Here is an 11,809-nt window from a genome sequence, read left to right on the forward strand (position 1 = left end):
GATCATGCAGCCCCCCCCAATCTGCTGTGGTCCCCAGGACCCTTTCAGGGGGTGGATGAGGTCAAAGCAATCTACATAAGCGTGCCAATATATTATTTGCCTGTGACTTGACAGGTATATGGATGGTAGGAAGGCAAGGAGGGTAAACCGCTGGTGTCTCTGCGGGAGCCAAGGCAGCGGCACTGAACGAGGCACTGTGTTCTTCATGACCACACACTGGCAGTAAAAAAATAGAAATGAAAAAAGTTTCTCTTAAAAATGTCCTTGGTAAGACCGTAAAAATTTATAAACGTGATTGGTTTATTATTTAAATGAGTTAATAAGGACTTGCTTTAATTTCTAATAGAGTATATATGGATAGATTGAATCCACATTAACAAAAATTCTTTGGGACCCTCAGTAATTCTTAAGGGTGTAAACAGGTCCTTAGACCAAAAGCGTCAGCACTGCTGGGGTGATTCACAGGCTGGCACGTAGCTTTGTCAGATACTGCATTCCCCAGCCCAGGAAGCATCGTATGTGGAGTAGAGTGCGGGAGCATGGTGTGTTTTCTGGCCACCCACCAGCTGTCCTTCCAGAGACATTCACTGGAATAAAGATGGTAATGGCCTCTGTTCACAGGAGAAACAAGGCATATGGAGCAGACCCCTCCCCTGTGCACTGTATCCAAGGCTGGGGAGGGCATGGGGGGCGTTGTGGCCCATGTGGGCTGGGCCTAGATGTGGACTCCCCTCACCCTCTAGATTCGTCTAGTCTATAGTGGTCTAGTCTATAGTGCCTTCTCCTGTTACCTCTGAGACGACTCCTCCCCCTCCCCATAGAAGCCACAGTGTCTCAAGGAGGAGTCCACACCCCAGCGTGGCTTGAGTCCGGGTGGAGAGTGGGTGCACTTGTCCGTGTGTGCCACTGGGTATGACTGTGTGCTTTGGTCCAGTCCCATGAACTCCAAGTTCTCCCCAATACCAGTCCATCAGAGGTCACATCTGGTGTCTCCACTGGGGTTAGCAAGTTTGGGTTGTTCAAACTACTTCTCTGATCCTTTGGCAGTGGCGGGGCTGCTGTGAGTGAGGCCGGGACCTGGCATCTCTCTGTTACCTCTGGTGCAGGGAAGGGGGTGTGGAAGGCCAAGGTGGGGGACAGGTCAGCCTCGAGTGCCAGCGCCCCGTTCCCCCAGGAGCCAGTAGGTCCGCACTTTGCCTTTGCCCTGGAGGGAGAGAGAAGAGGAGGCTGGGGTAGGGAGTAGTACACTGACCCACCTTCCCAAATCAGAGACAAGGCTTCGGGACGGGAGTGGGGTTGGCTGCTTGAGCAGGGTTGAGGAGAGCCACCCTCTGGTCTGCAAGGGATGGTGAGGGCAGGGCCCTTCCTCTCTACCTTCATTTCTACGTCCCCTCGAAGCTCGAGCTCGAAGCCACCAAACTCTTCCAGGACAGCCTTGGTCTCAGAAGACAAGTGGATCTTCAGGGCTGGGAAGGACACGGGAGGATGGAGGAAGGTGGGGGGTCGGGGGCGGGGGAGACTGGGAACTGCAGAGCTAGGGGGCAGCTCTCCTTCCCTTCTTTCTTAGGAAGCTTCCTACTTCAGAGTCCCACCACTACTGGCCTCTCCCTTAGAATTCGAGAGCTGTGTTGTCCAACACCGTCGCCACTAGTCACTGGTGGCTATTTAAGTTTAAATTAATTAAAACTAAATAGAGTTAAAACTCCAGTGCTTCATTTGCACAAGCACATTGCAAGTGATCAATAGGGTTCTGTGACAGAGACTACTGGGATGGACAACGCGGATTATAGAAAGAAAATTCTAGTAGAGAGGGTTCTAAAGTGTCACCAGGCTCAAGACAGACAGTATAGCACGGTCATTAGGGGCTCAGAATTTGGATCCTGCTCTGTCCAGTGAATCCCGGTTGGGACAGCTGCTTGGAGAAGTAATATAACTCTCTTTGCCTCATTTTCTTGGTTCGTAAAATGCTGCTGGCGACAGTGCCCGTCTCAAGGCCTTGTCATGAGGGCCAGACAAACTGCTGAGCAAGTACTTCAGCAGAGTCCGGCGTGCGGGCAGCCCTCTGCAAGCCATTGTCACTCGTTTCCTCAACGCTCATTGCGGGGCTGAGGGAATCGAGGCCTAGGAGCGGGCATCTGCCCAAACTGCTGGGGTCAGAGCCAGGCTCTGACTCCTGACCTGGCAGCCCCCACACCACTGTTTCAACTCGCTCCCACCGCTCCTGGGGGCTGCGTCAGTCAGAACGGCCTCGTTTTGTGGTTGAGACATTTTTGAGAATGTGCTCCTTGAAGGCTGGACCTCAGTGAGAGCGTCTCTCCTGCTCTTGCTGCCCCAGACACAGTGGCCAGGGAGTATTTGCTGAGCCAGACCGGCCCTGAGGCCTGGATGGGGTCCGCAGAGACCAGCTGACCCGGGCGGGGGGGTGCTGGGTGGTCTTCGTCCCCCAGGGCCTGGCACTTAGTAGTCATTCAGTGCCTGTTTCCTGATTGAATTGTACTGGACACAGCAGGACGGTACTGTGTCGGGTACTAGGTGGCTGCCGCGGCCATGGCCTGTGCTAGGTGTCCCATGAGCCGGAGACGGTGTCATTTCAGAATAAACAGCTGAAGCTCAGAAAAGCTGAATGACAAGTGTGTCCTAGTCATGTCATATGGCTTTCATTCGTAGCTCTTCGAAGGTGCACACTTTATTCTCTTACAGATGAGGAAAACTGAGGCTCCAGAAGGCGTGGCAAATTCCCCCACAGCTGTGTGGGGTGTGGAACAGAGATTTACACCCAGCCCTCCACCACAGCAAGAGGGAACAGAGGGGCCTGCGGGTGGGGTCCCCGGGGCACCAGTGCCACAGCTGCCCGGAAAGACTTTTGGACCGTTTGGCAGCAGGGGCGCTGGATCTCTGCTGGGACTGGAGGTGACATGCGGAGCCTGGCAGGAGAACGGGCTGGCGGCCAGCGCACTGGACGGGGGTGAGCTGCTCGCTGAAGCCTCGAGCAGCCGCCTTACCTTCCCCGTTAGACTCCATCCTGGAGGCTGTGTTGACTGTGTCGCCAAAGAGGCAGTAGCGCGGCATCTTCAGCCCTACCACGCCGGCACACACGGGTCCTGGAGGGGTGGAGACGACGGGGGAGGGGTGTTCCAGGGGAGTCCAGTGGTGGGATCTGAGGCCCCGGAACTCAGGGTGTGTGTGTGTGTGTGTGTGTGCACGCGTGCGCCTCCCTCACCTGTGTGGATGCCGATCCGCAAGCGCAGCTCCTCCTGGGGCCGGTGGCGGATGCGGAAGGAGCGCACGGCGTCCAGCAGCGCCAGGGCCATGCGGGCCACCTCGCGGGCGTGCAGCAGCCCATTCCGCACGGGGAGCCCCGACACTACCATGTAGGCGTCGCCAATGGTCTCCACCTGCCGGCCCACCAGAGGATGCAGGGCACAAGCACTGGAAATTTCTCTTCCCGGTGCCGCCCCCACGCCCATCCGCTAGGTCCTTACCCTGCCTGTCCCTGAGTCTCCTCTCCTGAGCCTCTGTCATTCTGCCCTTCACTTTTCTCTGACCCTGTCCATCTCCATCTTTCTGTCCCTTCCCATCCCTGTTCCCACCCTCACCTTGTACACATCGAAGTTGTCTATGACGGCATCAAAGCAAGTGTACAGGTCATTGAGCAGGGTCACCACCTGGAAGGGAAGAGAAGCCAAGATGCGTATGGAGTAAGAGCTCAAGTGGGAAAAGTGGGACCAGAAGCCAGGCCTGAGGGGACAGAAAGGCTGGCCACGCACACCGCGCCTGGCCCTCACCTGCGGTCGCGCCCACACTGACCTGCATGGGTGTGCTCTCTGCCGACAGGGCCGTGAAGCCCACGATATCGCTGAAGTAGATGGTGACACTGTCAAAGGCCTCAGCCTGGACCGTCTCCCCACGCTTGAGCTGCTCAGCCACTGAGCTGTGGGGGCAGGGGCAGGATCAGGGCGGGAGGTGGGGTCGGGACAAGGCGGCAGAGCGGCAGCGCCCACGGGCACTCACTGGGGCAGGATCTGGTAGAGCAGGGCCTCGGCCTTGCGCTTCTCCTCCAGGTAGGCCTGGGTCCGGTCCTCTACCAGCTCCTCCAGGTTGTTGGCGTACTGTTCCATGCGGGACAGCAGGTTGTCCAAGATGTTGCCGCTGTGCTCTCTGAGGCCCAGGAGCAGGGTGGGGGCGGTGAGAGAGCTGCCCGGAGCACCCCTCCACCCCGCGCTCATCCATTCAGGCCGCATGCCAGCCCGTCGTGCATGGGAGTGGGGTCCCTAGAGTGGACCAGGCCTGGGGAGCATGGCAGGTGCGTGTGGCAGGGGAAAGGGTAGGAGGAAAGTTCTATTCATCTCTGAGACCCCAGAGTCAGGAAGCTTCAGCAATATTGGCTGCTTCCTTCACCTTTGTTGAATAGAAGCAAGGTAGCAGGGGGTAAACAGGGATCAGTCGGGACAGAGTGTGGGAACAAGGGCCGGCAGAGGGGTGGGGGGGGGTCTGTGGGGCAGAGTGACAGATGGCCCCCGGGGCTGGGCGGAAGGCCAGGGTGTGTGCTCCCCTCTGCTCCGCACCACTGAAGAGGAGGGCCCGGTGGGCTGGAGTGGGCAAAGGCTGAAGTGTGGGGCACAGGGTGGCTGCTGGGGGCGGGGTGGGGGGCTGGGAGACGCATGGACACCAGCCACCTGTTGAACTTGCGCAGCATCAGGCGAATCTGCTGAAAGGGCGGCCGCTCCTGGGGCTCCTCAGCCCAGCACCGCTGCATCAGCTGGCCCAGCTCCTCCAGCTGACTCTGCAGGGCCAGGGAGGGCCGGAAGGGGGGCTGCTCGCCCCGACTCACACGCTCCACGATCTCTGTGGCGGGGCAAGAGGGGCTGAGGGCCGCAGCCAGCCCGGGGCTAGGGAGATACAGTGGGGAGGTCCAGGACCAGGCCAGGGCCCCGGGGCAGGCAGCCTCGGGACATTCTGGGAGGCAGGTGTGGTGGTGTTTCCAGGGTCCCTCATCCCGGGCTGGGTTCAGTTGCAGCTGTGGCAGGGCTAGGGGACATGTGGTTCTCTCACCTTTGGGGCTGAGATCCAAACCTTCCACGTGGAAGACCCCACTCCTTAGGGCGATCTCCTGAAGGATGATCCCAAAGCTGTACACGTCACCAGCCTGGGAGCCCCGGGCAGGGGGCGAGGCCATTCGCAGGAGCTCAGGGGCCGTCCACAACTTTTCTGCAGGTCAGAGGTCAGGAGTCACCGGGCAAAGGGCCCTAAGCCAAGGGGTGGGGGCCACTGTGTCGGGCCCCCCACTCCACTGGCGAATGAACCGAACCAGGAATCCAGAAAGGCAATGCCAAGCCCTTCAGAGGCCAGGCATCCGTTCCCCTCTGGGCTGTGCGTGGAGGGGGGCAGGTCTTGGGGGCCAGAGTGTGGGCTCACTGGCATAGAGGGTGTGGCCTTGCTCTGGTTCCGGGCCCCTGAAGCTCTCCAGCCCAAAGTCGGTGATCTTGAGCACGAAGCGCCCGTCCACCACACAGTTGGAGGACTTGAGGTTCCCATGAGAGCAAATGGCCCCGTTGTGCAGGAACAGCATGCCCTGGCAGTTTGTGGGGGCAGAGGTCTTGGGCGTAAGTGAGGCCTGCGGTCACCACCAGGGGAGAAGCGTGGCTGCCCCCCCCCCCCCCATCCCATGGGGATTCTGGCCTACCTTGACGATGTCATTGGTAAGCGAGTACCGGAACATCCAGTCCAAGGTGATGCTCTCATTCTCCAGAATGTCCTGCTGGGCAACAAGAGTCAGACACACACCCGGCAGACCCCAGCAGATGTGCGGGGGCCGAGTCACATAAACTGGCACAGAAAGACAAAGACTTGGATTTACTCTAGTGGCCCCCCCACTTACAGATGGAGCAGATAAAGTTAGGAAGGAGAAGTTTGCCTGGGGGCCAGAGGGCAGTGGGGGACAGAACCAGGGCTAGGCCCAAGTCTCCTGACTCACCTGTAAGCTCCCCCGAGGACAGTACTCTGTGAGGATACAGATGTTGGGGGGGTCAGTGCAGGCACCCACAAACCTGGTCAGGTGTTCATTCTGTACGTCTCGCATCTGCAGGTGGAAGGGGCATCAGGAGACTGGCAGAGACCTCCCTCCTCACCAAGTGGCCCCCCCACCGCCAGGGACCCCTCTGTCCTCTGTCCCTGTTCATTCTCTGCAGACGCTCTAGATGAGTAGGTTACCTCCCTCCACTGACTCCCACCGCAGCTCCTCCTCCCCACTGGCTCTGCCTCCTAATCCCTGTACCCACCAGGGGCATTGAGTGCAGCCCCTCAGGGAACCTCCTCCAGGCTTCCTCTACTGGTCTCTTCTCCCCTCCGGGACGCTCCCTCTTCCTCCAATATGCAGGGTCCATCCTATCGTAGGGTTCCCAGGAGTCCCCCCACCTCCTGTGCCCCTGGGACCTCCCGGAGGCCACCGCCTCGCTCCCCCACGTTACATGCTTCAGTTCAAACAGCACTTTCCGAGTCAGCTCGATGCGCTTACGATTCACACGCTTCACAGCCACGAGGTTGCCCTGGCAAGGGAAGGAGGCTGTCATTGTGAGAAGGCCCCGAGGTGGTGATGGCAATTGCTGTCGGTGGCCCTGGGACCCGCCCCGTGCCACTGGAGCACAGCCCTGCCCACCCCAAGGACCCACAGTCTTTCTTTCCCCTGGCCCACCTTATAATATGCCGTCTTGGCAAACACTTGGAACTGGCCCTCTGTGGTCAGGAGGGAGCCGTAATTGGAGCCTCTCTGGAGGGACAGAGAGCAGGAGGACAGTCAGCCCGGGAGCCCTGCCATGGGCTTGGCTCTCCATCCTGATCACCTCATCTCCGTGTCGCCCTGCTTCTCATTCCACATCATGAGTCCTTTCCTCAGTTTTCATTTTTTTCAATGTTTATTTTAGAGAGAGAGAGAGAGAGAGAGAGAGAGAGAGAATCCCAAGCAGCAGGCTCTGCATTGTCAGCACATAGCCGGACGTGGGGCGCAAACCGTGAGATCATGACCCCAGCCAAAATCAAGAGTCAGATGCTTAACTGACTGCGCCACCCAGGCGTCCCTGATTATTTTTTTTAATGTATTTTCACATTTACTATGTTTGATCTTTGAAAACCTTCTGTGTAGGAGGCTCTGTGTGTGTGACCATCATCTGAGGTAGTCTCTGAGGGGAATAGGACTTGTCCAAGGTCACACAGCAGGAGAAGGCAAGGCTGGGATTAGGGCCTTGCTGTCTGCCCTGCCCAGCAGGCCCTGCCCTGGCCCGGCCCCAGCTCCCCTCTGTCCGCCCCCACAAGTGCTTCTCACCCCACTGAGGGTCAGCCGGCTGCCCGCGCTCCGGAGGTGCCGGTCAAGGCTGCTGGGCTGCACGTCCTCCCAGCGCACCCGCCACAGCTCTGAGGCCAGGTCCTTCTCCAGCTGCATCTTCCTGGGACATGAAACCCCCACGGGACCCATATGTGAACCCTGGACCCCGGCCTCCGAGCCCAGCATGTGCTAGGAGACTGCTGGGAGAGTCAGCTCCTGGCAGCCGACGGCCGGGAGGTGTGGGCCAAGCTTTGCCTGCCTCATGGGGACCTTGGGCAGTCAGTTCATGTCTCTGAGTCTCATGTCCTCAAGTCCAAATGTCCTGATTTGGGGCTGTGCGACCTCGACATTTATTTCAAAGCATTGTTATATGGATGAAAAGAAATACTGTGCGTGGAGGTGCCTGCTGCCCCAGCACGAACTTTCCTGTCTCCCTCCGGGCGTGCCTGCATTTCACGCCAGCCTCCCACCGGGAGGCAGGGCTGGGGCTCACCCTCCCCTCTCCCCTCTGTGCTCATCAGCCTCGCTCAGCTCACCGGGCCCAGTCCCACCGGGGTTGGACCGTTGTTCCTCATCAGGTCTGCACGAGCAGGAAGGGAGGACGGACCGGCCCACAGGCCAGAACTCACGTGCCTGTGATGCCCGCTGCTCTGCTCTTCTCAGACCTCCCAGACCCTTCTGGCCCCTGCCCTCTCCCCCTTGTCTCCTCCCCCATCTCCCCTGGCCTTCCTCCGGTCCAGCCACCTCTCCCACTTCCCTCCAGGGCAGGCCCCCCAGCCTCACTCCCACCCTCCTCCAAGGCTCACCTGTATATGAAGAAGGAGACGGTCAGAATGCTAAGCAGGGAGAGGCTGCCCACCAAAGCCAGCACTTCCAGGGTGGAAAAGTGGACTGCGGAAGAGTCCAAGGGGCAGCAAGGGAGATTTTGGTTAGAGAGCAGGAGGAGGAACCTTCTGATAGTCAGTCAGTGAACTAGGAAGGTGGATGAAGGGAGGAAAAAAGCAGAAGCGTCTCCAGAAAACCCTCAGTGTGGGAGAGGAGCGCCCGTCTGACTCCCGAAGCAAGAGCGTGTCCAGTTGGAGGCCTGGAAGACAAGAGGCACTCACCTTGGTTGCAAGCTGGGTCCTCGTTGTCAAAACCACATTTGGGGATATCAGGAGGTGGGTGGCCCAGGGGCCAGGTCAGTTCGTGCCCTGGCACGGTCACCAGCTCTCTGGAGGTCCCGTTGTAATTCAGAACCACCTACAGGAGGGCAGGGGTGGAAGGCGGGCAAAGCCTGGAGTGACATCTCCCGTCCAGTGGAGCCACGCTGCCTCCCGCCACCCGGTCTCTGCCCCCCCGGCAGTTTACCAATCCCCTCATACCCAGGTCATCAGAGTGGAAAAATCTGAAAACTACTCAAGGGCTTTATAGAGAAAGCTCCATGTAGAACCCCAGCTCGACATCACGGAGTTCATGATTTTGGACTGAAGCACATAGGAAACAGGAAAAGTCAGTGTTCTCAGTCCACATTCCCAGACCTCATCCATGTCCCCCTCCTCTAGGAAGTCTCCCCCGAATGATCTGCTCCTTAGCACTGTGGCCTCAATTCTCTCCTGTTCCTGACTCAATTTAAAGAACTGTGTGCCCCTCAACATGAGCCTGTCTCTTGTCTCTGCTGGGACAGGGGCCTGCCTGCCGTAGGAGATGTGGGACTTCCTGAAGGTAGGGCTGTGCCCCCTCCTCAGACATCGGGTTCCTCAAAGGTAATGCCTGGGAGTCCCTATGACTCTGGTTGCTCCCCTCCCAGAGCTGGGTCTCTTCTATCCAGGGCTCTCCAAAAGTGAGCAAGCATGGTAGGGTGACTCCAGAGCAGACAGAGGCCCTGGCAGGGTCATGGGGGCAGGGGGAAGGTTAAGACATCATATTCCCAGATGGCACTGTCTTCAGGGTACAGCCTTACCCTGAAAGTGCCAGTCTCAGGATGCATATCCCAGAGGGAGAAGTCCGTCTCCCGATCTCCATTGCTGTCCATCTTCCAGTAACCTGTCACCCCTGGGCCACGGAGGAAGATGGCTGTTTTGAGAAAGTGGGAGTTCGGGAGGTACCCACCCCTACCTGATCTCCATCCCTTGATCTTTGCCTTGCCCTCCAAACATCTAATATATGTTACATATAATAACAATAACAAGAGGGACATACATTTCAGCAGCAGGAATGAGTGAGGTTGGGCACTTAGGAGGACTTCCTGATGGAGGTGGGAGATGGGGAAGGAGGCCCTGGGGGGTTGTGGAGTTTCCTCACAGAAGAGAGGGAAGGACTGGTGTGGGTGAGTGACCCTCGCGGTGTGGCGGGCTAGAGGCTTCTCATGGCCTCCTGCTCAGGGTGCCCCAAACTGGATTGTCCCTGCCGCCTCCAGGCCCTGACCTTGGAAGCTTCGGTTCCACATCCGCTGAGTGATGGCCTCCCCGTCAGTGAAAGCTCCCCCACGTGCCAGGATCTCCGTCACTGCCTGGACATAGAGCAGGAGCCCGTCGTGGAAGGATGCCGGGATGGTGTTCACCTGCAGGAGCAAGCAGGGCTCGGCCGGGGCGGGGCTCGGCCGGGCGGGGCGTGCGTGGGGTGCTCAGGGGGAACACGTGGGGGAAGAGATGGCAGGCACTGGGAGCTTGGGAGGGGATGGGGGACAGAGATTTGCCGCCACATAGGCCTCTGCTTCGGAGTCCTGCTGCGCAAGTGGGGCAGGACCCGTGTCATCTTCGTTTCACTGATGAGGACTTGCGGTCCAGAGCAACTTGGCAGTGTCCCCTTGGTTATCAGGAGAAGGTGGGAATGGCGGGAAGGGGAAGGGGAGGGCTGGGAATATGGAGGTAGCTGAGAGAACAGGCTGGACACCAGCAGGGGACTGTGGAATCCATGCTAGAGGGTCCCAAGGCCCCTCCTACCAGGCCATCCTCCAAGGTGAAGTTGAACTGCTCCTGGGCCAAGTGTTTTAGCTGCTGCAGGAATTCCAAGTATTCAGGGTTGTCCGGCTCTTTATACGTAATGATTTTGGCAGCCTGAGGAGGGGTCAGTGGAGAAGGGAGAGCTGGGAGATGACCCAGTCCTCACAGTACCGTGGCCCACCTCCCCCAGGGCATCTCAGTTTAGCTCAAGGTCGAAGTGGACCGCCTCCATGTCACGTGTGAGGTGCTCCCTGCTCCGGAGGGATGACTTGCCAAGTTCTGTTAGTCTGTGGGGCTGGGACCCCTCCCACCTCAACACCAGTGTTCATGTCTTTAGCCTCCTAGCTCTGAAGCCTCCTGGCCCTTGTTACACCCCTCACCAAACTCCCTGAGCGATCAAGAACCTCTTTTCTAGACCCCTTCAGACCCCGAGGAGCCCAGTGCCTAGAAACTATGTGCCATCAGCACAGAGTCCCGCAGCCTGGGATTAGTCTAGACTCGCACCTGAAAGGCCTGGTGGGCACTGGCATCCTGCCCATCCCCTCTCTCCCAGGGCCTGTGGGGGGCAAGGCTGTGTGCACCTTGCAGGCTTTGTCCAAAGAGGTCCAGGTGGAAGAACACATAGTCCTCCCCACTCAGGCCGGCTTCCAGGGCCAAAAGCATCAGAGTTCTGAAAGCATCTGGGGAGCTGCATATGTAGATAACTGGGGAGGAAGAGGGTGGTCAGAGAGAGAGAGGGGGAGAGAGAGAGAGAGGGGGAGGGAGAGAAACTTAGACAGAGTGGGGAGGGAACTCAGGTGAAGAGATTCGTGGACTCTGGACTGGTCTAGGCCTCTTTGAGAGAAAGGTGAAGAGGGGTGGGAGGAGTCGGTGGGCAGGGGAGGAGGAATAGCGGGGCCAGAGGTGAGAAAGGTGGGCTCACGAGGAAGAGAGGGGGCGGTGGGCTGCCGGAGAGGGGGCAGCGAGAGGAGAGGGAGCGCGGGAGAAGATGGAAGAGGAGAGGCTGCTGGGAGGAGACCAAAAATGGAGGAGGGAAGCAGGGATAGGCACTAAGCCGGGGACTTACTGGTGTTCCCCCCTCGTCCCCACCCCGTGACTCTGGAGGACGCGGTGGGAAGCAGGTGGGGGAGTCGGGGCGCGCAGAGCGGGTGGAGGAGGACCGGGAAGTGGAGCCTCCGGCCGGGCCCACCCGGGAAGGAAGAGCCGCCCCCTCACCTCGGCCTTTGCGCCTCACGGTCCGCAGCAGCAGGGAGTAGTGGTGGAGGTCGCCCTCGGCGAACTCCAGGTGGTCCACGGTGATGTTGAGGCGCTCGCGCAGGCGCACGTACAGCCCTTCCACCACAAAGAAGCAGGGCTGGTCGTCGCCGGGCCGGTAGGCGTAGAGCACCAGCGCCTGGCGCTCCCAGCCCAGCCGTCGGTGCAGCGCCGCCACCAAGTCGCCCAGCTTGGCGTGGCTGGGCCCCGCGCGGGTGGTCAGCGCGTACTCGTCCTTGGCCCCGAAGCCCAGCGCCGGGGCGCCGGCCGTCAGCAGCGGCACCCGCCAGTGCGCGGTGAAGCGCCCCACGGG

At 59.2% G+C, this 11,809-nt stretch overlaps 1 protein-coding gene across 1 annotated transcript; it reads right to left on the bottom strand.

Annotated features, from left to right (window-relative positions):
• Window positions 1–276: 276 nt before the first annotated feature.
• Window positions 277–11,803, bottom strand: NPR1 (natriuretic peptide receptor 1; the record flags this gene model as incomplete). The annotated part of the gene is made up of 22 exons (XM_029936118.1): window positions 277–1,204; window positions 1,375–1,466; window positions 3,003–3,101; window positions 3,221–3,395; window positions 3,597–3,665; window positions 3,808–3,931; window positions 4,012–4,158; window positions 4,677–4,845; window positions 5,053–5,208; window positions 5,416–5,572; window positions 5,684–5,755; window positions 5,975–6,079; window positions 6,468–6,545; window positions 6,692–6,766; window positions 7,319–7,439; window positions 8,125–8,209; window positions 8,425–8,560; window positions 9,261–9,352; window positions 9,725–9,860; window positions 10,243–10,356; window positions 10,747–10,946; window positions 11,458–11,803. Coding segments are annotated over 22 exons (2,811 nt in total), but the record flags the coding sequence as incomplete, so codon positions are not given.
• Window positions 11,804–11,809: the final 6 nt, after the last annotated feature.

The sequence above is a fragment of the Suricata suricatta genome, chromosome 3, assembly GCF_006229205.1.
Source record: "Suricata suricatta isolate VVHF042 chromosome 3, meerkat_22Aug2017_6uvM2_HiC, whole genome shotgun sequence".
NCBI lineage: Eukaryota > Metazoa > Chordata > Mammalia > Carnivora > Herpestidae > Suricata > Suricata suricatta.